This window comes from Sturnira hondurensis, unplaced genomic scaffold (assembly GCF_014824575.4).
Source record: "Sturnira hondurensis isolate 20B ecotype Veracruz unplaced genomic scaffold, ASM1482457v3 Scaffold0014584, whole genome shotgun sequence".
In the NCBI taxonomy this organism is placed as follows: Eukaryota; Metazoa; Chordata; class Mammalia; order Chiroptera; family Phyllostomidae; genus Sturnira; species Sturnira hondurensis.
Genome location: NW_028087215.1, coordinates 380,835 through 407,098, shown reverse-complemented (window position 1 = coordinate 407,098; position 26,264 = coordinate 380,835). Strand labels below are relative to the sequence as shown.

General features: G+C 38.4%; 1 protein-coding gene across 1 annotated transcript; it reads left to right on the top strand.

Moving 5' to 3' along the window:
* The first annotated feature begins 1,619 nt into the window (after window positions 1-1,619).
* Window positions 1,620-26,264, top strand: AFM (afamin). Its single transcript, XM_037063430.1, has 15 exons — window positions 1,620-1,747; window positions 4,736-4,781; window positions 5,102-5,234; window positions 7,738-7,949; window positions 8,781-8,913; window positions 9,512-9,609; window positions 10,378-10,507; window positions 14,339-14,553; window positions 18,312-18,444; window positions 20,719-20,816; window positions 22,373-22,505; window positions 23,248-23,471; window positions 24,327-24,459; window positions 25,115-25,176; window positions 26,107-26,264. Exons 1-14 carry the CDS (start codon window positions 1,660-1,662, stop codon window positions 25,148-25,150), a joined length of 1,812 nt encoding a protein of 603 aa, XP_036919325.1. The 5' UTR covers window positions 1,620-1,659; the 3' UTR covers window positions 25,151-25,176; window positions 26,107-26,264.

The following is a 26,264-nucleotide window of genomic DNA, read 5'->3' as shown; positions in this document are numbered from 1 at the left end:
CAATCTTCTACTACTATAAATAATGCCACAATGAATCACCTAGGTCTTTAGTCATTTAATAATAGTGGCACTATATGTTTAGTATGTACCAATCAGAATTTTTCTTCAGCTCAAAGGACAAATGCATATATATTTTTGGATATTGCCAAATTCTCCTTTAAAGATATTGTATTGCCATTTTTCATTCAAATTAGCAATGGATAAGAGGACCTATTTCCCAACAGTTTATTCCTCAAAATATATTATCAAACTTCAGGTTTTTACAATGAGGTAGGTGAGAGATGGCACTGGGGTGTTGTTTAGATTTGCATTTGTATTGTTATCAACATCTTTCTTTATGGCAAAGGCCCATTAGTTTTTCCTTCCTGTATAGTATCTGCTTATATCATTTTAGTATTTTTCTATCAGATGGTTATTCTTTTTCTTTTTCCCTCCAATTTCTAGGAGCTCTTTGTATATTATAGTGCAGATTTCAACTATCTTTTTTCAGTTTTTCCTCTTGGATATACTTTTCCTCTAGGATATACTTTGACTTCATTTATAGTATTTTTCCATGTAGAGTCTCAGAAAAAAATTTCATGTAGTGGAATTTATTTCTTTTTCTGGGTTTTGCAACATAGTTTAAAAAATTTCCCCCAAATTATTTGTATTTTTTAGAACATTTATGTTGTTTTCTCTTTACATTTGGATCTCTGATCTATTTGTAATCATTTCAGTGTTTGGATAGGCATTTAAATATAATTTTAGATTTTTAGGTTGTTGTATTTCTCTCTTAGTTGTCATTATAATTACAATTGTTATAATGTTTTAGAATTTATTTGACCATCCTGTCGTGCTGCTTTATACTAGGCCTCACCCCAGTAGCTTGTTTTCTTAAGGTTTCATGATTATTATTCTTGCTCATATGCACCTCAGTCTGTGGGTAAATGGCCCAGCTTCCCAGTCCTCTGGTAGGGCAATTCTAGGAAATTTTCTGCTTCTTAGTTCCCAATAAGACTACATCCAGTTGCCTACACTGTTACTCTTCTCATTAACACCTGCTTTATTAGCACTTTTAATTATGTACCTAAAATATTTTCATAGGATCATGTTCTTAGTATTGATTCAAAAACTTGAGTGATTGGTTTAACTAACATGAATCTTTTTAAGACTACTGAATCTTATTAAAAACTTCTAAAAGCTTTGAATATATGGGTACCTATTTTACTATCTGTTTACCAGAATAAGGTACCTTAATTGTTTTCTTTTTCCTGATTCTATCAGGTATAATTTTTTATTTTGTTTAAATTAAACTTCCTTTGATTACCAGAAAAATTTAACATCTTTCTAGTTGTGTTTTTCTATTTGGTAAATTATTTATTTTAGTTCTTTTTCTTTTAGCAGATGCAATGTTTCAATTGTCTATTTGACTAGGTACTGTGCGTACTTAACCCGTGGACTTTTTTTCTTAACCAATAGATTTTTCCAGTGAAAAACAGAGATAATTTTTCCTAGTTAATAATTACCAAGAATTCTGCAGTGTGATCAAATAACCATCAAAGTTGAGGTGAGAAAAAGGTTAAACGGGTTACTTTTTTACCAGTAGTGTCAAAGAATAATATAAAACCCCGATTTTCCTCAATCATATTACTTTCCTGTGTGAATGTGATTTCTAAAGAAATGAAACAGTTAAAACTTATAGGTTTTGTTATTTTCTTGGTTTTTTTGACTGAATCCTTAAACTTGCCCACAAAGCCTCAAGATGTAGGTAAGAAATTTACTTGTATAAATCAGCTAAGGAATGACTAAGGTTGTGATAATTTCTATTATTTTAACCTGTATTCTTTTAACTTAATTTTTCATTTGTTTTTTTTCTCCCCCACATCCCTACTAGTTTATATATACTGATCAGATATCCTGAGCTATCCCAGCTTTTGTCTTTTGGTAATCATATTAACCAATCTATAGAGACAGTTACCACATCCAGCAAATGGTCACTAGTCCTACACCAGTATAGGAAGTGTTGTTGGGAGATATGATCTGGATCTTAAAATACTCATATTTCTCGCAAAAATGTAGAGTACATGGTAACAGCGGAATACCAGATTCGAGTCGGGGTTTTTCTGGAAACTTTAGCTGTTTAGCATATCTCTTAACTGGGTAGAAAACACCTGGAGGGATGGTGGGACCTCCGACTGTAGTTTATAAATCTCCTCAGCCTGCACAGCCCCCTGCCCATGAGTCTGTGCAAGGCAGTGTCAGTCTGAAGGAAAGGGCGACTTTTATGTTTCTTCTAATCAAAGGGGTGACATTCTGAGCTTCCTTTAATCAGAGGAGGTGTCTCTTTGTAATCCCTTTGGCTTGGAAGGGGCACATTTTTGTAACTTGCACAAAGGTGCCGTAAGTGTCACGGTGGCCCCAAAGGTGAGATTGTGTCTTACTCAATTTGACACCTCCCACATTGCCTGCTTGTGTGCCAGTCACAAGGCTTGCACACAATTGGTCATTCTTCAGCTTTCCTTCTTGTTTGTCCCTTGTAACAACCTGTTGAAATACTCTGTTGATTTTTGTCTCTATCTTTCACACTTATGATTCCCTTTGCATTTCCATTACACTACCAAAGTCCATGTCCTGCTGAGTTTTTTTCTTTTTAACATATTATTTTTATTGTTGTTCAAGTACAGTTGTCTCCATCCCCCCCCCACTGCCTCCACCCCAGCCATCCCCACTTTCCACTCTTGATCTTTCCCCCCTTTGGGGGGAGGATGTTCCTATAAACCCTTCTTCCCCCTCCCCACTATCCCTTCCAATTAAAAAAGTCTCCTGATGAGTTTCTTGCTTTTTTCCATCCATCCATTCATTATTCCATTCATCTATTTGACAAATTGTACTTGTCACTTTGTATTTATCAGGCACTGTGGGAGATCCCAGCATATTAGATATACTACTACCTGGCTGGTATTTCTGGGCATATAAAAATAATCATTTTACATAAATATTTCAATGGCTTTTTTTGTCTTCCAATTGAAGCCCAAACTCCCAGCTTTGTATGCGAGACTCCTATAATCTGGATCTAGGTCCTTTCTATAGTAGGTTCCATTACCCTTCTTTATGACCCATGTTTTCATCAAAGTGGATCAATTGGCTTTCCCTACTAACAGCTCAAGAGTCATCACCTTTGTGCTCTTACATCATTCTGTACATAGAAAGAAGAGGCCTCTTACTGTTTTGTTAGCTGAAATCTTGTCCACTGTTTCAGATTCAACTCGCATGCCACCCCTCCTATCATCTATTTCTCATTCCTCACCCAGGGATCAGTAACATCCCTGTCAGGGACTTATCCACATTATTTTAAGATGTCACATACATTTTATTTTTTAATTTTTCTTTTTCTTCTTTGAATTGTACTCCTTTAAAAATTATATTTAATTGATTAAGCCATTAGAGCTGTACTGATTTCCCCCCTTTGCTCCCCTCTGCCCAGCACCCCACTCCCTCAGGCATTCCCCCCATCTTTGTTCATGTCCTCAGGTCATGCATGTAGGTTCTTTGGCTACTCCCTTCCCTGTACTGTACTTTACATCCCCATGTCTATTTTGTAACTACCTATTTGTACCTGTTAATTCCCTCACCTCTCACCCATTCCCCTACACCACCCTCCCATCTCTTTACCTTTAACCTTTGGCATTTAACTATGATGGGTCTTAGAGTGGACCTCTTTGTGTCCATCTTGTTTCGGACTCTCTGTGCTTCTTGGGCTTGCAAATCTATTTCCTTCACCAAATTAGGGAAGTTTTCTTTTGTTATTTTTCCAAATAGATTTTCATTTAAACATTTTTTTCAATTACAATTTTCAGTCAATATTATCTTTTATTAATTTCAGGTGTACAGTGTACTAGGACTAAGAAGTACAACTTGGTAGTTACAAACTAGTCATGAGGATGTAAAGTACAGCCTAGGGGATATAGTTAATAACATTACAATAATTAGGCATGGTGCCAGGTGGGTACTGGAAATATTGGAGGGAATGCTTTGTAAAGTATATGGTTGTTTAACCACAGTGTTCTCATATACACTGCAAACTGGATTACACATAATCATGTTCAAGGGTCACTTGTACTGTGAGTGTACTTAGGAATCTGAGGTCCAAAAGAGATGCCTTGGTCATCATTGATTGCCTTATGACATACAGTGCACTACTTTGCAAAAGTAAGGACTCCACCAAAGTATTCTATGTAGTCAAATGTAAATGTGTTAGGCTTCTGTTTATTGGGAAGGAACCAGTGATCTGAGACTAGTCCAGAGATCATCTAAATACAGGTGTCTGGCTAGCACTGTAAAGTACACTGACAACTGTACTCTATGGAAGCTCTTGTTTGGCTCTGTTGTGGCATCACGTCACCTATCAGTTTACCTTAATGTTACTTTTATAGTCAAACATGGTAAATCCTTAACATGGAAATGATGTTTGTATTTGACATTTGTGGCTGGGGAGCTGTCAATGGCAACTCTGAAGTCTGGTCAGTTTGAGATTAATTCAAATAAGTATATGTTAAGCATGTAATTAGCTGTGATTAAGATTCTATGTTTGGTTCATATGACTTTTTTTCTTCTTATGAAATATACAAAATTATTTCTACCTGAGTTCTTTATTGTATACTTTGAATCAATAAATTTAGATATTCTGTATAGTTATTTATTGGCAAAATATTAAAATACCAGGATATAGAATAACTAAAATATCTTTGCTTTTCAGATTTTAGTACTACCCAGAAATTTATAGAGGAGAATATTGGACATATGTGAGTTTCTCCAAACTCTTTTTGATGATCATGGCGTTTATTGTAATCTTATCTGATATATTCCAGAACTGTTAATGCATCTCAAAAGCAATTTAATTAAATAAAAACCATATCAAAAAAGGAGATACAGTATTAATCATAAAATTTAGATGAGGTAATTTAATTGTCAAGAGTGTATATAATTCATAGCCTCACACTTTGATAATTTCCAGAGGCTGTTCAACGAGGGGCTGTTCTTGTGAGTTTGTTCTTGCGAGTTTGTTGAACATACGTGGAAATTCTGCAGGTGATCATTATGTACTCTGTGTGGCTTGTTGCAGCGCCATCATTGCATTTGCTCAATATATTCAGGAGGCATCGTTTGAGGAAGCAGAAATGTTGGCAAAAGCCATGACGCAATACAAAGACCAATGCCTGGCCAACAGCACACTCTCCCAGTGTTTAAAATTACCTGTAAGTAAGTTTTGTGTGTGTTTCTTAAACAAACTAGCTTATTTGTCAACACAGAAAATTTTGGGCTTGAAAGTCCAAAAAGAGAGATACCCTGTGCCCCTCATTGTTATTTTGCCTGACTTTAGAATTTAGGATGAGGTAGTTTCCTGAGGGAGATGCACTTCTGTATTATGATGCACAGGGGGACTTTACTACGAGATTGCAGTCCATGCACAGCAGGACTTGGCCATGAGCCTGTAGTCCATGCCATATGTATACAGGCGTAGGACAGCCAAAAGCCTGGTAAGGAACACAGGACTACAGGAGAGACTTCCGCCAAGATGGAGGCATAGGTGGAAACACTGTGCCTTCTGCCACAACCAAGTTTGAATACAACAAAGTTTTGGAGAACAAAGACAGAGCCACAAAACAGAAAATTGAATTATACGGAAGTCCGACAACCACTAACCATTCAACGGGACGGTAAGAGGGGCGGAACCAGCAGTGGAGCAGGGTCGGGCAGGAAAGATCCTCAGACCTAGGCGTGCAAATGGCCTGGACCCAGTCAGGGTGTGGGGCAGACTGACCGCGGGCGCACATTCGCGCACAGTGAGACAGACCACGCAGGCCCCAGGGGGCGAGGGCTGATGGAGGTGGCACACTCGCGTGCAGTGGGACGAAACACGTGCGCCCGGTGATGGTGGCAGCTGCCGCACCTGTGGGGGCCGTGGCAGGAGGCGGCAGACGGGACGCCATTGCTCCTCACTGACCGCGCCCCCACATACAGCGTCACAACCCAGCGACTGAGTTGCCCTGCTCTGGTGAAGACCTAGGGCTCCGATCCTGCTACAGAACAGGCACGAACAGCCCAAAAGATGGCGCAAGAAGAACTCAAAGTCCCAGAGCCGATAACTCTAAGCGACCGAGAAATTGCCAGCCTCTCAGAAGCACAATTCAAGACACTATTTATCAGGATGCTCACAGAACTGGTTGATTACAGTCACAAATTAGAGGAACATATGAAGGCTAAACTAATTGAAATGAAGGGAGATGCACAGGAAACAAATAGTGATGGAAAGGAAACTCGGACTCAAATCAGTGGAGTGGACCAGAAGGAAGAACAAAACATCCCACCAGAAAGGAATGAAGAAATGAGAATTCAAAAAAATGAGGAGAGGCTTAGGAACCTCCAGGACATCTTTAAACGTTCCAACATCCGAATTATAGGGGTACCAGAAGGGGGAAAGAAACAGCCACGAGTGGAAAACTTATTTGAACAAATAATAAAGGAGAACTTCCCCAGTCTGGCAAAGGAAATAGACTTCCAGGAAATCCAGGAAGCTCAGAGAGTGCCAAAGAAGTTGGACCCAAGAAGGAACACACCAAGGCACATCATAATTACATTAGCCAAGACTAAAATGAAGGAGAGAATCCTAGAAGCAGCAAGGGATAAGGGGACAGTCACCTACAAAGGAGTACCCATCAGACTGTCAGCGGATTTCTCAAAAGAGACCTTACAGGCAAGAAGGGGCTGGAAAGAAGTATTCCAAGTCATGAAATCCAAAGACCTACAGCCAAGATTGCTTTATCCAGCAAAACTTTCATTTAGAATGGAAGGACAGATAAAGTGCTTCTCAGACAAGGTCAAGTTCAAGGAGTTCATCATCACCAAGCCCTTATTATATGAAATGCTAAAGGGACTTATATAAGAAAAAGAAGATGAAAAATATGAACAGTGAAAGGACAGCAAACACACAGTTATTAAAAACCACACCTAAAACAAAAGAAAACTTAGAGGACAGCTAGATCAGGTTTGGAACCATAGAAATGAAGAACACGTGGAGGGTAGCAACAGGGGAGTGGGAGGAGGAGAAGGGGGGAGAAGGTACAGAAAATAGCATAGACAGTAGGTAGAAAATAGATCGGGGGGAGGGCAAGAATAGTATGGGAAACATAGAATCTAAAGAACTTGAGACACGTAGTTATAAACTAAGGGGGGGAGAATAGTGGGGGAGGGAGTGTGGGGGTGGAGGGGAATGAAGGGGGGAATAGAACAACTGTAATGGTATAATCAATAAAAAATGTTAAAAAAAAAGAACACAGGACTACAGAGATACCTTCCTTAGCTGCCTCTCCCCATATGTACTCTACTATCACATCCTCTTTTCTTGGCTTCTCCCATATAAGGTCTGCATCTCTAGAAAACTATTACTCAACTCCTATACTAAATACTTCACCAACACCTTCCCACTCTGACTTCATCACCTTGGGAGAGGAGGAAAAACGCTGTTATGCAAGTGAGATCTAAGCAGCAAGAGGTTAAAGAGCATTAGGATAGGGTAGAGGAACTTTCTGGAAGTGTGAGATGGTTGTCGAGGGTGTGGGTCAAGATGCTCTGCTGCAGATGTTGGGAGAATTGCCATCTTTTCCCCAAAGCATGATGCTCACTAATCACTATATCAACTCAAAAGTTTGAGAAACTTCACAATGAATGAAAAGTGTCTTTTACTTCTCTGTTGTCCAGCAAGATGTTTTACTGGAAACAATATGTGCCATGGAGGGGCTGCCACAAAAACATAATTTTTCACACTGCTGCAGTAAGGTTAACGATGAAAGAAGACTCTGTTTCTTCCTTAATAAGAAAGCTGATGTAGGATTCCTTCCGCCTCTCCCTACTCTGGATCCTGACGTGAAATGTCAAGCTTATAAAAATAACAGTGAATCTTTTCTAAGCAAGTAAGTTTCATTTTAATTAAAAATGATGTAACTGAAGAATTATTCTTAGGCTAAAGAATATCTTATATCCATTTCAAAGGGACATAGTTGTGTTCACTGAGCAATTAAGTTGTTCACCATTTATTGTGTGTCAGATTCTGTTTCAGCATTGAGAATATAACCATGAATAAGATAAAACACCTGCATCAAGGTCTTTCCATTAATGATATGCATTTTCTAATGTGACAATCCCTAGAACAGAAATGTGTGCATGGTGACGAATTGCTAGTGGAGGAAACAATATTGCCTTCCCAAAGGGAAGGTGCAGCTTTTACTGAGGGTAAACATGAAATCAATAACTGTTTAGTTAAAACTTGTTTTCAATAGCAGGAATGGCAGAAGCAGGAAACCGGTGTACTCATTGAAACCTAAATCCCAAGTTTATATGAACATAAGTGACTATGATCCCTGAATCTCAGATGCAGTGTGTCTAAAAGGCTCTTCTTAACATGGAAGGGAGAGCAGCTGACCACTTGGCAGCGTGGGAGGTAAGGACAGTAGCCACAGCTCAGTGCTCAGGGTTAGACCTGCAATCATCTCTCACTTTAGAGTAGGCAATTCAATGATAAGACTCCGAAAGACTTTCACTGGAGACTGGACAATGCTGCCTTATATCGAATCCTTCTCTAATGGGGAATCCTTCTTCCTTGCACTTCATTTTCACAATTTGATCCCATTGCCTTTTCCCATCTTTCCTTTCTTTTCTATTTTCTTTTCCTTCCTTCTCTACCATTCTCTTACTTCTTTCCTGTTTATTTCCTGTCCCTCCTTTTCTCCTTTTTTCTTTTATAGTTATATCTATGAAGTTTCCAGAAGGAACCCCTTTGTTTTCACCCCTACACTTCTTAGAGTCTCTGATCTTATTGAGGAGATGACTAAAACATGTTGCGAAGAACAAGACAAAGCTAACTGCTTTCGAACAAGGGTAGGTATTGCATTTATTCCACAGAGAAGGGTAGCAAGTCATCCAACACAGCAGATCCTTATTGAAAATTAAGTTATAGAAAAGACTTATTTATCATTTATAACCATTCTCTTCTTACTTTTACTGGTTTTCAACCCATTGACCCCCTGCTGCTGATCTAAAAGTTCTTATTTCCTGAGACCCTTGAAAAACAATCACCAGTTTACAGGGCCTCTCTCTTCTGTTTTTTTTCTACAGAAAGCCCTAGTGAGAGAATATTCAGGATAAAATTTGACATTTTGTCTTCTGTCCTTAGCAGACTTTGTTGAGCTAACCACGAAATGGAATCACCCAGTAAAGGGGACAAAGCTCACAGTGCACTACATACATGATTCACCTTCCCACTGAGTGCAAGTCAGTGATCAGGAAGACTGGCTCCACCTTTACAATGTGCCACAAATGCGTATTTTTTCTGATATGTAAATTGACTACAATAAAAACCCCATAGATTTTTTTTAATTTATGAGAAAGCTTTGGAATAATTTGGTTGACATGTAGTTAAGAAATAAGAGATAGTGGAATCTTACTCTGCTTCAATAGGATTTTCTTTCTCTTTCAGGCAGAAGCTGTCATACAATATTTAAAAGGATTATCTTCTTATCAAAAAAATGTCTGTGGGGCATATTTGAAATTTGGACCACAAGTTTTAAACTCTATGTGAGTTTTATCGTATGTATCTTGTCTGTATCTTTCTACATTGTTAAATCGTTGATAACTTTATTTATACCCTCCCTAGTCCTTGAGTCTGTAGATAACTGAGAACCAGGACACTGTGTTGGGATGAAAAAGGACTTAGGAGGTAGGCAGAGCTTGGAGAGAAAGAAGGCTGCTTTTGAGATTTTGGTGGGGTTAGGTGGGAATCCGATCTGGTTGGCCTGGGAGTTCCCAACTGGGAACTAATCTTCCACGTGCTTTAGTATGACATAGATATCCATCCTTGACTTTAATGACTAGGAAACAACTTTATATGGATAAGTTCTACATCACATGGTCGCCCTAGTCAATTAGTAATGGTGCCAGTGCAATGTTTTGAGAAAAATTCTAAGATTTCAAATTGATGAGCAGGAAATAGCTCCTGCTCATCACAGGTGAACATAGGCTCAGCATAGGTGATGGATTACCTATGCTGGCCACACCTCACAACAGGAAGTGGTGGTCCTTACAGGGTGTGCTTTGCTATAAAAGTTATGGAAGAGAGCGTACCTATCAGGCCTTCCCCTCCACTCCCCATCCCAGGAATAAAACTAGGATTTCAAAGAGGTCATGCAGGTCATGCAATACATAAACAGTCTTTGATAAAGACATCTGTGAAAAAGCCAGGCTCCCAGTGCTTGTCTGCAGCTACTTGTATGGTATCATCAAATAATTCCCTCTCATTTTGCTTGCTGCTCAAGTTTTTTAGAGGTTTATCAATTCTCTTTCCAGATACATTGTTATACTTAGTCACAAATTCCCCAGGACTGAATTTAAGGAACTTTCTTCCCTCCTCGAAGACATTTCCTCCAAGTACGCCGTGTGCTGTGACGGGGATGCCGTGCAGTGCGTCCGTGGCAGGGTAAATATCCTCCAAACGGAGTAGAGATAGTGTCTGGGACAGCCGTTTTTTTTATTCAGAAGTAGCACCAATTCATGGCTACCCTACTGCAATGAATGAGAATGTTAACAGACTGTTAAATAATAACATAAAATAAATATAATAAAAAGTAAAATGTTAACAAATAAGCCCAAATAAAATTTTGGATTTTTTAACAGGATTATTTTTAGATTATTCAGCAGATTCTATTTCATGGAGCTAAATATCTTAGACATAAAACTTCATAAATTTAGGATTGTGAACATTTATTTAGACCAGATTAAAGTATTTTTAATACTTAAAATCCTCTTTTAGAGATATTAGAAATCAACAGTCAAACCCAGAGAGTGATTTGTTTCTTTGTTTTTAACAGCTGCTTTCTCTGGGTTTCCCCAGGTTAATTAGAAGGAGTCTTTCTGAATAAGTGGATATGCTAATTTAGAATAAGGGGGACACATGGTAATGAAAAAATAACTCTTATTCTGTACTTTAATATTATTCTCTAAAGGTGTACACTGGTAAGTATATTGACCTAGTTTAAGTTGTTTATGCACAAAAAGATAACCAATTTCACTAAAAGTTTCTTAGTTGAAATAAGACTTTTTTGGAGTGACATTTAATTAGTTGTATTTTTTCAAATTTTCAGTGAAAGAATATGATAATTAAATAACTTAAATTTTAGAACATGAAGAAATGCATATTTTATTTTAAGCAGTGGACAACAGATGTCCCCAAGAATTATTTGGTTCCTAAGTGTACTCCAGTTAAAAGCAACCCCACCAGCCATTCATGTTCTGTATGGTTTGTTTATTGAGGTGTGGGTTTTAGAATATAATGTACTGAATTAAGGTATAATTCAAGATTTTTCTATGAAGTTTGAAGCTGAGACAAAGAGATCATATTATATGCTTACTATCTTCTTTGATGCTTTTATAGAGAAATATGAGGAAATAAATTACAGTTCATTAAAAATAGAAGTGAATTCCAGATAATAAGATACAGGTTGCCTAAAACAGTAATGACCTTGAGTGAGATGTGCGTGTGTTTGCAAAGACTGGGTTCAGGGTGGCTTATTGAAAACATGATGCCAACCCTCATTCCGCTTCTCACCTCAACCCAGAGCTCCATCCCATTCTTTTTTTTAAATATATTTTATTGATTATACCATTACAGTTGTTCTATTCCCCCCATTCATTCCCCTCCACCCGCACACTCCCTCCCCCACCATTCTCCCCCCCTTAGTTTATAACCACGTGTCTCAAGTTCTTTAGATTCTATATTTCCCCCACTATTCTCGCCCTCCCCCCTATCTATTTTCTACCTACTGTCTATGCTATTTTCTGTACCTTCTCCCCCCCTCTCCCCCTCCCACTCCCCTGTTGCTACCCTCCACGTGTTCTTCATTTCTATGGTTCCAAACCTGATCTAGCTGTCCTCTAAGTTTTCTTTTGTTTTAGGTGTGGTTTTTAATAACTGTGTGTTTGCTGTCCTTTCACTGTTCATATTTTTCATCTTCTTTTTCTTATATAAGTCCCTTTAGCATTTCATATAATAAGGGCTTGGTGATGATGAACTCCTTGAACTTGACCTTGTCTGAGAAGCACTTTATCTGTCCTTCCATTCTAAATGAAAGTTTTGCTGGATAAAGCAATCTTGGCTGTAGGTCTTTGGATTTCATGACTTGGAATACTTCTTTCCAGCCCCTTCTTGCCTGTAAGGTCTCTTTTGAGAAATCCGCTGACAGTCTGATGGGTACTCCTTTGTAGGTGACTGTCCCCTTATCTCTTGCTGCTTCTAGGATTCTCTCCTTCATTTTGGTCTTGGCTAATGTAATTATGATGTGCCTTGGTGTGTTCCTTCTTGGGTCCAACTTCTTTGGGACTCTCTGAGCTTCCTGGATTTCCTGGAAGTCTATTTCCTTTGCCAGACTGGGGAAGTTCTCCTTTATTATTTGTTCAAATAAGTTTTCCACTCGTGGCTGTTTCTTTCCCCCTTCTGGTACCCCTATAATCTGGATATTGGGGCGTTTAAAGATGTCCTGGAGGTTCCTAAGCCTCTCCTCATTTTTTTGAATTCTCATTTCTTCATTCCTTTCTGGTGGGATGTTTTGTTCTTCCTTCTGGTCCACTCCACTGATTTGAGTCCGAGTTTCCTTTCCATCACTATTTGTTTCCTGTGCATCTCCCTTCATTTCAATTAGTTTAGCCTTCATATGTTCCTCTAATTTGTGACTGTAATCAACCAGTTCTGTGAGCATCCTGATAAATAGTGTCTTGAATTGTGCTTCTGAGAGGCTGGCAATTTCTCGGTCGCTTAGAGTTATCGGCTCTGGGACTTTGAGTTCTTCTTGCGCCATCTTTTGGGCTGTTCGTGCCTGTTCTGTAGCAGGATCGGAGCCCTAGGTCTTCACCAGAGCAGGGCAACTCAGTCGCTGGGTTGTGACGCTGTATGTGGGGGCGCGGTCAGTGAGGAGCAATGGCGTCCCGTCTGCCGCCTCCTGCCACGGCCCCCACAGGTGCGGCAGCTGCCACCATCACCGGGCGCACGTGTTTCGTCCCACTGCACGCGAGTGTGCCACCTCCATCAGCCCTCGCCCCCTGGGGCCTGCGTGGTCTGTCTCACTGTGCGTGAATGTGCGCCCGCGGTCAGTCTGCCCCACACCCTGACTGGGTCCAGGCCATTTGCACGCCTAGGTCTGAGGATCTTTCCTGCCCGACCCTGCTCCACTGCTGGTTCCGCCCCTCTTACTGTCCCGGTTGAATGGTTTGATGTAGTCGGACTTCCGTATAATTCAATTTTCTGTCCTTTGGTTGTGTCTTTGTTTCTCCAAACCTTTGTTGTATTCAAACTTGGTTGTGGGAGAAGGCACAGTGTTTCCACCTATGCCTCCATCTTAGCAGAAGTCTCCATCCCATTCTTCACCTGCAGTATGTGCTAGAGAAAGTTGCTAGGCAGGAGAAGCACCTTGAACAGAGGCCTGAGTTGGCCTGCCATTTCGGTGGAACTCAATGTGGTTCATGTGAAGCCGGAACAGAGCAGGAGCAATGTGTTGCCTTGTTCTGGAGAGTCCGGAGAAGAAACTAGGGGCCAGATCAGCTTTTTAAAAATTACTCAACTATTGTGTAAATAAGATAACTTCACCCTCTTATTCCTACAACTTTACGTGGAGATCAGAATTGGGATGAAGAGCTAGAGTAAGACTTTTTATTTTATACATCATTTAATAATTTGAACAGCTTCAACTTAGTAATATCCATCAGAAAATGACAATAATGAGTAAACTAGCTTGTGTTTCAGAAGTCTTCATCTGGTATTTGCTGTAGTGGTTCATTTGTTTGCCATTCTTTCTTATCAAATATTTATTGAGCTTCTACTATGTGCTTGGCAAAGTAGTTTCATGTCACAAGAGAAGAAATTTAGGATTAATAATATTAAAGTAACATGTTTTTGGTGGCCCTCATTAATGCACAGGTAAACTTTTATGGGAAAGAAGCAACCTGTAGAATTTAAAATGCCAGTATATCAGAGAAGTAGGGGTAAATTATTTAAATGCTTAATATTTAACAATAAATGTGAATTTACAATAGCGTCTCATTTTCATAGTTATATCATGTAAAATCTTGAGTAATAAAGCTTGTTTAATGTGAAACTTCAAGTGAATTAAATTAATATAAAATTTAAATAAGTTTTATCCATCAAGATGAAGCAATTTCAGATGCCATGCTCATGATCGGCTTTGCATTCTATTTTGAAGAAAAATCTAGTCCTGACAAAACTGTCAGAATAAATTTATTTCATTCTTACTTGGTACAGAGCAAAGTTATGAGCCATATTTGTTCAAAACAAGATTCCATCTCCAACAAAATTAAAAAGTGCTGTGAAAAGAAAATACCAGAACGTGGCGAGTGCATAATTAACTCAAGTAAAGATGACAGACCAAATGATTTATCTCTAAGAGAAGCAAAATATACTGAAAATGAACATCTGTGTGAAGAACGAAACGCTGACCAAGATATCTTCATGGCTAAGTAATATAACTCTATATTGAAATTTATAATCATAGAACAATCATAAAAGAGAAACTTTTCATGTGACCTATTTTGGCTAATTTGCATGGAAGGTGATCATTTAAATCATTGGGTGAAGCTCAATTCACCCAATGATTTAAAAATTGCATCATTTTTAAAAGTCACAGTTAGAGATTATAGTATTTTCACAATTTTCAGCAAATGCAACTCGGTTATGATAGTGATGGCTAATGTTTATTGAATCCTTGACCTGTGCCAGACGATGGGCTAAGTATTTTATATAGATTATCTATTGCAACTTTTACAATGTCATTTAAAGAATGATTTCCCTGAATTTTTCCGATGAACAAATTGAGGTACAGAGAAACTAAGTAATTTACTCAAAGTTCACAGCTAAAAAAAATGAGAGTAAGGATTTGACCCCAGAAGTTCTGACCTAAGAAATTGTAGGCTTGATGACAATTCATCATATATAAAATTCATGGAATATTCATCCACTCATTCAAAGTTTATTAGTAATGAAGTATAATCCAGGAACTTTAATACATTAGACAGGGTTTCTATCCCCAGTAAGCTTTCATCAATAAGAAGTGGAAGGTGAGAAGAAACAGAAATATAACTAACTGAGTGAAGGAAATGTACTTTTATTTCCAATAACATTGTATACTAAGTAATGTGAGAGCAGAGCGGGGAGTGGGCAATTCTACCGGGGGTTCCTAGAAAGGTTTGGGCAGGAGGAAGTTCTTGAGGAAATTTTGGTAATCCAGACATGGGGTAGAGCTTGGATCGAAGTATAAATCCACGTGGTGTGTGGCTACGAGGAGGGTACCTGTGGTGAGCAACAGGGCAGTGAGAGGGAAGAGGGGCCAGATCACGCAGCCATGCTAAGTAACGAGATGCCACTGAAGGGTTTTCAATGAAGAATAAGGAAGGACAAAATCACTTTTGTTTTTTAGAAACTTCATCTGGAATGAATCCCAGTTTGGGGCTTAGGTGGTTGGTAAGTAGTTTTCAGATTCAGTGAGATGGGAAGCATGGGCACAGGAGCAGGTTTGGGGGATAGGAAAGTGTGTTTGGACCTATGCACACTGACTTTGTGGTCCCTGTAGAATAACTAGTTGGGACTGTCACAAGACAATTTTATATGACAACCTCGAGTTCTGGAAGGACACCTGGACTAAAGATAGGGTTAGTGAATACTTACCAAATGTTAAGTGTTTCTCACTTACTAACAAATTTAATTTTAAAAACAACCCTCCTTCAAGATTAGTGCACTTTTATTGTTCTCATTTTACGAACAAGAAAATGGAAGCACAGAGGTTAAACTCCAAAGTGATATAGCTAATAAATATATGGTAGAGCCCAGGTTCAGAGGCAAGCAGTCTGGCTCAAGACTCCTGTTCTTATAACCACTGTGATCTATTGCTTCTGAGAAGTCATGGTTCAAAGTGAAATTAAAGTAAACGATTGATAGATGTAATGTGTTTCACTTGAGCCTGGCACATGTTCTTACTAAATGAAAGCAACTTTTATCATCATTGTCATCACTATTATAACATAAGTAGTATTGGAAGTGTGGGGGAAAATGATAGAGCATGTTGAGTCAGAAACAGAGTTTTAAGGTGCAGTCTTTCTGCATGTGAATGTTTGACACAGGACCTCAAAGGATCTACCAAGCAAGGGTAGACAGACTTCCAGGGAGTTTGTGTGCAACACTTTGGTGGTGTGTTTTTAGGTATAATTTTATTCTTGGGGAAAGGTCCATGACTTAGGTCAGATATTAAGAGCAGTCCTTCATTCTCGGAAGACTAACTGCCTCTGCTTTTGTACATGGGAATATGTCCCAGAAATGGAACTGAGAAGGCAGATGAAGAAGCAGGAGAGGTGAGGTTAGAAAAACCAAGATTAATCAAGACAGTCAAAGGCTGCCAAACAAAAGAGTTAAAAAGGGGTCACTGGACTTCAGAAATTCTTCTGAAATATTGCTTTCACAAAACATGGAAGGCCATTTTAATTTATTTTAAGTGGATAAGATTCTTTTATGAAGAGGATTATAAATACACAGCTGAGATATTTAGAGAAGATATGCCTTTCTTGAAAGGAATGTTAAGAAGAGAGTTTTATAGTTTTAAAAAGAATGAAGTAGGCATCACATGGAACCTAGTTTCAGATTCTAGACTTCCACTAATAGCAAGGTGCTGAACTGGTCAGAGATGCAGTGTCCTCAGTTATAAAATAGTGCTAATCTGGAGGACTCAGTAAATGCAATGAGGAAGTGTAGAGGGTACAGCTGGTCCACCCTAAGTTACTGCTGCCTCAGCCTGATATATTCTTTACTGCCAACAGAATAATTAATTCCAATTAAGTCTAACAATTCTATCCTCCAAGTAAAAGCATTGTTAGTTTAAAACATTATATAAACTTAAATGTTAGACCCCAAACCATAAAAATCATAGAAAAAAACATAGGCAGCGAAATTTCAGACATTGCTCATAGCAATATTTTATTGGATGTATCTCCCCAGACAAGGGAAACAAAATAAAAAATAAACAAATTGGGACCACATTAAGCTAAAAAGTTTTTGCACAGCAAGGGAAAATGTCAACAAGATAAAAAGACAACCCACAGAATGAGAGAATGGGTTCGTATCCAAAATTTATAAAGAGCTTACAAAATTCAACACCAAAAACCAAGAACAACAACAATAAAACACCCAAAAACAAAACAAAATAATCCAATTAAAAATGGGCAAAGGACTTGAATAGACACTTCTCCAAAGAGGACATACAGAGGGCCAACACACATGAAAAGATGGTCAATGTCACTAACCATCAGGGAAATGCAAATTAAAACCACAAGGAGATAGCATCTCATACCTGTCAGAATGGCTATCCTCAATAAACGAACAAACAACTGCTGGCAATGTTGTGGAGAAAGGGGAACCCTTTTGCGCTGTTGGCAGGAATGCAGGTTGGTGAAGACACTGTGCATAACAGTCAGTACCTCAAAAAAATTAAAAATCAATCTGCTTTTTGACCCAGAAGTGACCCCACTTCTGGGAATACATCTGAAGGAACCCAAAAGACTAATGCAAAAAAACAAGTACCCCTATGTTCATTGCAGCATTGTTTACAATAACCAAGAAATGAAAGCAGCCCAAGTGTCCATCAGTAGATTAGTGGATAAAACAACTATGGGACATTTACACAATGGAATACTACTCAGTTATAAAAAAGAAGAAAATTTTACCCTTTGTGATAGTATAGTCGAACATGGAGAACATTATGCTAAGTGAAATAAGCCAGTCAGAGAAAGACAAATACCATATGATTTCGCTTATGCATGGACTCTAATGAACAAACTGAACTAAGAAGCAAAATAGAGACAGATTCATAGATAGAGAGCAGGATGACAACTAAGTGGGGAGGGGAGGGATTGAGAAAAAAGGAAAAAGGACTCATGGACATGGACAAGAGTGTGGTGTTTTCAGGGGGTGGGGTGCAGGAGAGTATAAGGAGACTAAATGGTAATGGAAATAAACTTCCAGAAAGAACAACAGAGAGAGAGAGGGAACATCTACATAAAACGAATGCCTATTGTGAAAATGCACTCCTGAATCGTTCACTGCCTGACCACACCAGCAGACGAACATCATTTGAGAACAGACTCAGTATTAGACCTGACTAAATTCAAAGACAGCAGGATTTGGTGTTTTGCTTTCTCTAAATTCTAACACACACAGTATTTGACATTCACAGATTTCTTTATGAATACTCAAGGAGACATCCAGAACTGTCTACCCCACAGCTCCTAAGAATTGCCAGCGTGTATGATGACCTCCTGAGAGAGTGCTGCAATGCGGAAAACCCCCCAGACTGCTACCGAAACGCGGTAGGTTCTAGCAGAGAGATGAACAACAACTCAGAACAACAAATACTTAAAAACTGATGTCAGAGTTTTACTTCAGTCTGGGGGGTAGACTATGTGATTGACCAATTTGAGTCTACTTTAAATTCAGTGTAAGCTGACCATGGGGAAGACCAAAATCATGAGTTTGGGTTATACATAATGTTTTGAACGAGTAATCCTGCGTTGTTGATGCAAAAATTCTTCTCATTAAATATTTTACATTTTTATTTTTATTTATGTATTCTGTATTTTATTGAGCCATATTGGAAAATGTTATGATTGTAAAAGTAGTAAATGATTATTAAGTTGATTAGAAAAGTGACAAAATTACAAAGAAAAAAAAAGTTTTCTGTCACCAAGAAATAGCTATAATTAACATTTTCTTTTATCTTTTTGATAAAAATATGCATGTACATGGAGGGACAAAAGCAGGTGTACTGTTGTTTATATAGATGATGACACGAGAATAAACTGTGCTTTGTGTTCTCACAACTGTCAACCTGCTTGTGCCACAGCCTGTATATGTAGTTGTTTAAAATAAGACTGGAATACTAGTTCTTAAGGGATTTTTGGAAATGTTTTTTATTTAGTGTTATAGAAAACATTATGGCATTAAATGGACATCAAAATGTATTTTATATTTTAAATGGTAGCATACCCTTATCATAATTTATGTGGCTGCTTTGCTGCTTTGTTGGGCATTTTAGGCATTTAGTTAGGTCATTTTTAATTTTATACTGACCCTGAAATATCTTTTCACTCATTTTTATTAATATTTATTTTTATAAATATATAAAAATATATTTTATATTTGGTATTTATTGTAGACACTTTTACAGAAGTCCTCATTCCCCCTGATCTCCTCTTTGCCAGCCTCCACCCCGCCCCCACACCCCCTGACCTCTCACCATCACCATGCTGTTATCTGTGCCTGTGGGTTATGCATATATGTTCTTTGACTAATCCTTTTTATTATTAATTATTTGTAAGACAAGTTATTATAAGGGAAATAGTTAGGTCAATATACAGACTTTATAAAAAATTAATACAGATGGCCTACTTAATTTCCAGAAAGTTTTTACCAGCATATAGGCCTGCAACAAAGCTTGAAAACGCTCATTTTATGTTCACCTTCACCAAACATTGCACGTGGAAATTATCTTTACTAGATTTATATGTAAAAAATGGAGTGTTTAAGCATACATTCATTGAAATTAAGCATACAATCCATTTAAGCATACATTCATTTAAATTTTTAATTGAAATCAAGCTTTTCTCATATAATTTTAACTATAGTATTTATGTTTTATATAACTAATTTATTCATGTCTGTTACCCATTTTCCTATTGAAATTAGTGTTTTAATATCAATTTATATGGATTCCTATGTATTATAGAAATTATTTGACATTTCTGATTTGTTTTTCATTCATTTGATACGTGTTACTTTTGATTTATTTAAATAATTTCCTCCACTAGCCATAAAAGCCAGTTTACCCCCATTCTCAGTTGAGCAACGAAGTAAGAAGACAGGAGGTTGGTACTGCTCCCCCACTGCCTGGAATGAGGAGGTCTTTTTCTGATCCTTAAATGAATCACACTGCCACCATTTTTTTTTAACACAGAGATACAATTTGTCCCACTGCATCCATCAACTGGGGTGTGGTTTTCTAGCTGGTGTTCATTCAGTGTCTAATTTTATGTCTCATGAGAGAAAGTTTGTCAGATATTTGAAAACAACTATTGGAAGTCTTACTTTCCAATTCTAAGTAGTGAAAAGAAGCTATAAAATAGAGATAAATGGAATTTAAAAGAGTCTGCAACCATAGTTACCAACTGGGCCACTCTAGGCAACTCACTACATCACAGGACCGGTTCCCTTTATGTAAAAACAGGGAAAACAACTGCTCTGGCCACTTCGCACTGAGAATTGAACATAATTGTTGACCCCTATATAAGGTTTGAACTATACTTTATAAACTGGAACTCTGCCCCTCAAAAGTACAAAATAATGATGATGAAAAATGTGGACTTTTATATTTAAGCAAAAAAACACACCGAACTACAACCATAATTGATAAAATTCAAATTTTTACACACGTGTATAAAGAAAAATACCCTCAATTTAATAAGCAATGCATAGTAATGATAGTTTTAAAATATTATATAAATAAAAGGCTATTTGAGAAGTTGATGTGAAGCATGTGATTAAATTTGGGATGAAACATTCATAAACATGATTGTTCTTATTTTCAGGACAGCAAATTCAATGAGACAACCGAGAAAAGCCTCCAGGCAGTACAACGGGAATGTGAACATTTCCGGAGGTTGGGGGAGGATGACCTGAAATACCAGTAAGTTGTCTGCACAATCAGGTTAACACCTGTGACCGGGGAGAAACTCAGAGAGCCACCAAGTGCCAATATTTCAGCTCAGTCTTTCAGTTGCAATGAATTCATAAACTCTGGGAAAGGATAAAACCACAAAAGTCAAGACTGTACATTGAGCTGCCATATTAAGCCTTTGACAGAAAGGAGGCTAGAAATGAAAAAATACAGAATCCCGGACAAACTGATTCTACAATGTTCTAGTTTCTGTTTGGACTTGCCTTTCTCACTCTCAACCCAGAATTTCTGGATTCTTCCCCATTGAAGGTGCGGGTTGGGTAAAACAAACTTTTGGTTGTTATAATTTCCCAAGCAAAGAAAAATTTGTCCAGGATTTAAGCCCATCCTACTGAGTTTAGCAAAATAATTCTGGATTTGCTTAACACATGAATATTTATTTTTTTAGTGAGCATTCATGAATAATATGCAGTTTATTCTGGATTTCCTTAATTAATTACCATACTAATGTAGTGTGTGTTGAAACCAAACATCTTTAAATCAAAATGAAATAAAACATGACTTAAAAATATGACTTCATTTAGCATAATATACTCCACTTCCATCCATGTTGTCACAAATAGTAGGAGCTCCTTCTTTCTTTCTGCAGCATAGTATTCCATCATGCAAATATACCACAGTTTTTTGATCTACTCATCTACTGATGGGCACTTAGGCTGATTTCAGCACTTGGCTATTGTAAATAGTGCCTCTATGAGCATAGAGGTGTGTAAGAAAAATATGGAATGAAGCCAGTCAGTGAAAGACAAACACCATATGATCTCACCTCTAAGAGGAATCTAATGAGCAAGATAAACTAATGAACAAAATAGAACCACAGGCATGGAAACATAGAACAGACTGAAAGTGTCCAGAAGGAAGGGGGGAGGGGAATAATGGGAAAGGGGAAGACAAAGAACATGTATGAATGACTCATGGGCATGGAAAATACGGTGGGAATTAATTGTGGGAGCAGGGGTGGGGTGGGTGGAGTAGGGCAAAGAAGGAAAAATTGGGACAACTATAATAGAATAACAATATAAAGTGATAAAAAAGTTTGTTTCGATAAGAAAAAATAAAATCACTAATAGAGCTGTAAAGATATGATTTCACTATTTCTGCAATCTTGCTGTTTGCTTAGAAGTCACTCAGCCCATTAAAGATCTTAATTTCCTTCATTTCAGATTAGCTTTTTCTAACATGTACTTATTAAATTTTTTTCTTTAAACTATTTCAAGCAGAATTTTACACACTAGCCGAGGTATTTGCTGCCAAGGTGATCCTAATCTCATAGTTAAAATAGGATGGGTAAATCTGGGAGTTTGTGAGAGTACTATGAAATTAGAGAGAAGCCAAAATACAGATATCTAGCAGGTAAGGTGCAGGAAATAAGGAGTGAAGAGACAGTTCTCTCCCTTTTTATGAGAGAGCTGAGGTTCACATTGTCCTTACATTGATTGTTCATAGCCTTGAAGGGTCAGGGGCATCAGCTTCATTCAGAGCCAAACAGAAAAATGTCCTTTCAGCTACTTGATCAAATTCACAAAGAGAGCCCCTCAGCTCTCCACTGATGAAGTGACCTTCCTCGGAGAGGAAATGGTGACAGCTTTGACCACCTGCTGCACACTGAGTGAAGAGTTTGCCTGCGTCGATAACTTGGTGAGCATGAACGATGTACCTCACACACACACATATCCTTATTGCTTTATAGCAGTTATCTGTCTTCCTCTTTTCATTGTTTTCAATATTGTTAAGCAACGAATATAAAGTTTTCTTTTTGGCTCACTGAATCAAAACCTTAAGAAGCAAAATAGAATGTCTTAAATATGTTCTTGGGGCTCTCAAAATCATCTTCCTTACTTCTTCTGATTTACATTAGAAGTGATTTGTTAGGGTAAATGTTTTAGGAATCATAATAGTGTTTCAGAATGATTTGGGAAACTTGATAATTTTAAGTAACATTATAAATTCCCCCCTTGCCCCACCCGGTCTGTAAGGGAGTTGCTGCTTCCCACCCAACTGCAAGTGGAGTGTACTTTAGAGCTGGGGTGAGCAGTGCCCTGGGAGAGTCCCCAGAAAAGGAATCAATCTAAGAGCCATAGTGTTTGGCTGCCACTTTCATTTACCTGTTTACAGCGAAAAAATACAAATTGGTATATGTAATAACAAGAAATTAAGCCCTAGGCATTTAAATTGTTATGGCTGGAAATGTTGTTGTGTGCAATGTAACAAAAAGACCGCAGCTTCTACTTCTCTTTGTACGTAGTGTTGTGTTAGAAGTGCGTGCTGTTTTCTGAGTAAAGTTAGCAGTGAACTTAGGGCAATCTATTCATCTAACCATATTTCAAAGCTCCATTCTGGTTTTAAAGCCCTATCTGAGTTTCAACTTTCATTGGCACAGGCGGATTTAGTTGTTGGAGAGATATGTGGAGTAAACGAAAACCGAACCATCAACCCCGCTGTGGATCACTGCTGTAAGGCCAACTTTGCCTTCCGAAGGCCCTGCTTTGAGGCCTTGGGAGCCGATAAAACCTACGTGCCTCCATCTACCTCCCAAGGTTTATTTGCCTTTCACACAGACTGGTGTCAGGCTCATAACGAGGAGCTCCAGAGAAGGAAAGACAGGTGCTGACATTCTCTTCCATTCACCTTTTTGTTTAACCCGAAGACACACTGTGTATTGACGGAGAAGGTTTATTGTAATGGGTATGTGATTTTGGTGTCACAGTCCTGTTCCTTCCATCAGATTGTCCTGTCTCTCTAATTAAAACAAAAAACAAACAAAGGAACAAACAAAAACACCAGTGCATATTGACTGCTTTGTTTATACACCAAAACCTAGCTACACTTCTCCTTTGGTAAGGGTGTGGGGTGTCCAGTAGACTGTAATTTGGAAAGGTGAGTTAGGGTAGCCAGCAGAAAGAATCATAGATGAGATTATAAGGATCAGATTTTCTTGAAGATGTCCCAGATGTTTGCCCTGAGAATCCCACTTAGTGTTGAAAAAAGGAGGGGTCCAAAAAAGACAGGAATTTTGTTTTTATTTTCTTAGGTAACACTATAAATTTCAAGAAATAAGACCAATTTCTTAGTCTTAGGCAATGCCTGTATGAAGTGAGTGGAAATAAATTTTCTAGAAAGATCGAATGTAATCACATATTCTACAATAGTGTGATAATGAAGACCTAATATATGTTCACATTTTTATACTATCTTGTCCGTAGTTACATAACCCTATAAAGAATGTTACCATAGCAATCCATCCTATGAGTTTAATAGGAGAAATCCAGGAGAACCCCCCTCTTTTTTTCTTGCAGGAGACCCTTTCAAAAGTGGAATATTTTAACTTTTTATACTCACTCAAATGAGACACACAGCCTCCCTTCCCCAAGCTATATGATACTGTGACAAGCACTTGGGAGGAAAAGAGCTTAAGAAAGAAGTCTTGAATGAGTTCTCACTGATGTCTTTGGGCCACAGGTTTCTGGTCAACTTAGTGAAGCTAAAGCCTGAACTTACAGAAGAGGCACTGCGATCACTGCTTACGGATTTCACTAACCTTGTGGACAAGTGCTGCAAAGCGGAGGGGCCCCAAGCCTGCTTTAATGAAGAGGTAGTTACATTCTTTCCACTGAAATTCTACTGGCATATCTGGTCAAATCAGATAGGACAGAACTTCCCATTAGCTCCTGTTTCTCCCCACGTCTCTGAGGCTAACGTGTGAGAGCAGAGTTGCCAAACGCTAATATGCAGCCTGTCTCTGATACGGTTTTGGCGCTGTCTCCTTGGTGACAACATGGTGTAAGAAACGACGTCAGGAAAACCTGTGATGCACACGTACTTTGTGCACACTCGATCCGCTGGCACACTCACACGTGGCTTTCACACAGGTTGAGACCCCTCTACTTTTCCAGCTGAGTGACTAGTCTGTGAGAATTTTTTTGGAACAAATCTTTAGTCCTTAAAAATATTTTTAATGTAAAATATTTAGAGGCATTAATCAATATCTACCATCTGCCTGAGTGACTATGCACCTCAAGCCATGTAAAGGGAGGGATAAATTCATTGGCAATTCATAAAAGGCTGAGGGCATCTGAACTCAGGTTCACACAAAGAAAGCATGTTCACTGTCTCCCTGTACCATATATGAGTGGTTTAATTTGTCTTTCCGAAAGTCAGGGCAACAGGCTTGTTTAAATTTAAATAGTATCTTAAATTTTAATTCCTATATGTTGTATCATTTATTAATTTAACATTTTCCCTCTCAGGTTCCAGAACTGGCAGCCAAAAGCCTGGTTTCTTGAGAAACACAAAGTAAAAACGACTAAAGGTAATACTTTCTATCTCAATCAAATGCCAAATGTACTTCTAATTCCTTGCTTGCCCTGGCTTCTTCCCTCTCACACTTCAATGTCTATTTCTAGTTCATGCCCTACACCTTGTACCTAACAGACCCCAATATTGGTCCTGTCACGTTTTCCTGAGCCTCTACCGCTCCTTATGGGCTGGCCCTGCCGCCTTTCAGCCGGCACTTCCTCCTGTTCAAGCAATTTTCTAAATAGCCCAGAGACGGGCACGGCCCTGCCTCTCGGCCATCGCACTCAGCTCTCTGGACCAAAAGGGGACACATGGGATGTGCGAGTGCTGACAGGCAGAGGAAGGGTTGGGATGACAGACACACCTCAGTATGCCTGTTCCAGAAGTTTTGCTCCAGCACTGACATATACAAAAAGCAACGTTTGTGATTTCAAAAAGAAATGTAAAGGATGCCCTTTCTTTTGCAGTTTAGGTAAGACTCATGTATAAACGTTAGGAACCAAACGTTGCATAGATATAGCAATGATAAGGATCAATGCCTGGGAAGAGAGACCTGGGCCACCTGGACCACCAAAGAGAGTAGGTTTGTATCAACAAGAGCCAAAACATAGTTACCATGAACTATTTTTTAAAGATTTTATTTATTTATTTTTAGAGAGAGGGGAAAGAAAGGAGAGAGGGAGATAAACATCAGTGTGTGGCTGCCTCTCACACCCCCCCCCCCCCACTGGGGACTTGGCCCACAACCTAGGTATGTGCGCTGACTGGGAATCAAACCAGCGACCTTTAGGTTAGCAGGTCTGTGGTCAATCTACTGAGTCGCACCAGCCAGGACCATGAACTATTTTTTATAAACATGACTTTCATCACCCCAGTCATAATATTTTACATAAGATACTATTTTTTTCTTTTGCTGCATAAGATACTATTTTTTTCTTCCCAGGTTGTGGAGAAAAAAGAGAAAGACCCACTTACCTACTTCCAACTGTCCTGTGGTGAATTTCATTTTCTGAGACAAACACTGTAAAAAGATTCTACTGGAACCTTTACCTGAAATCATGTTATTGCAGCAAGCAATAAACAATGAAATTATAAAGCTAA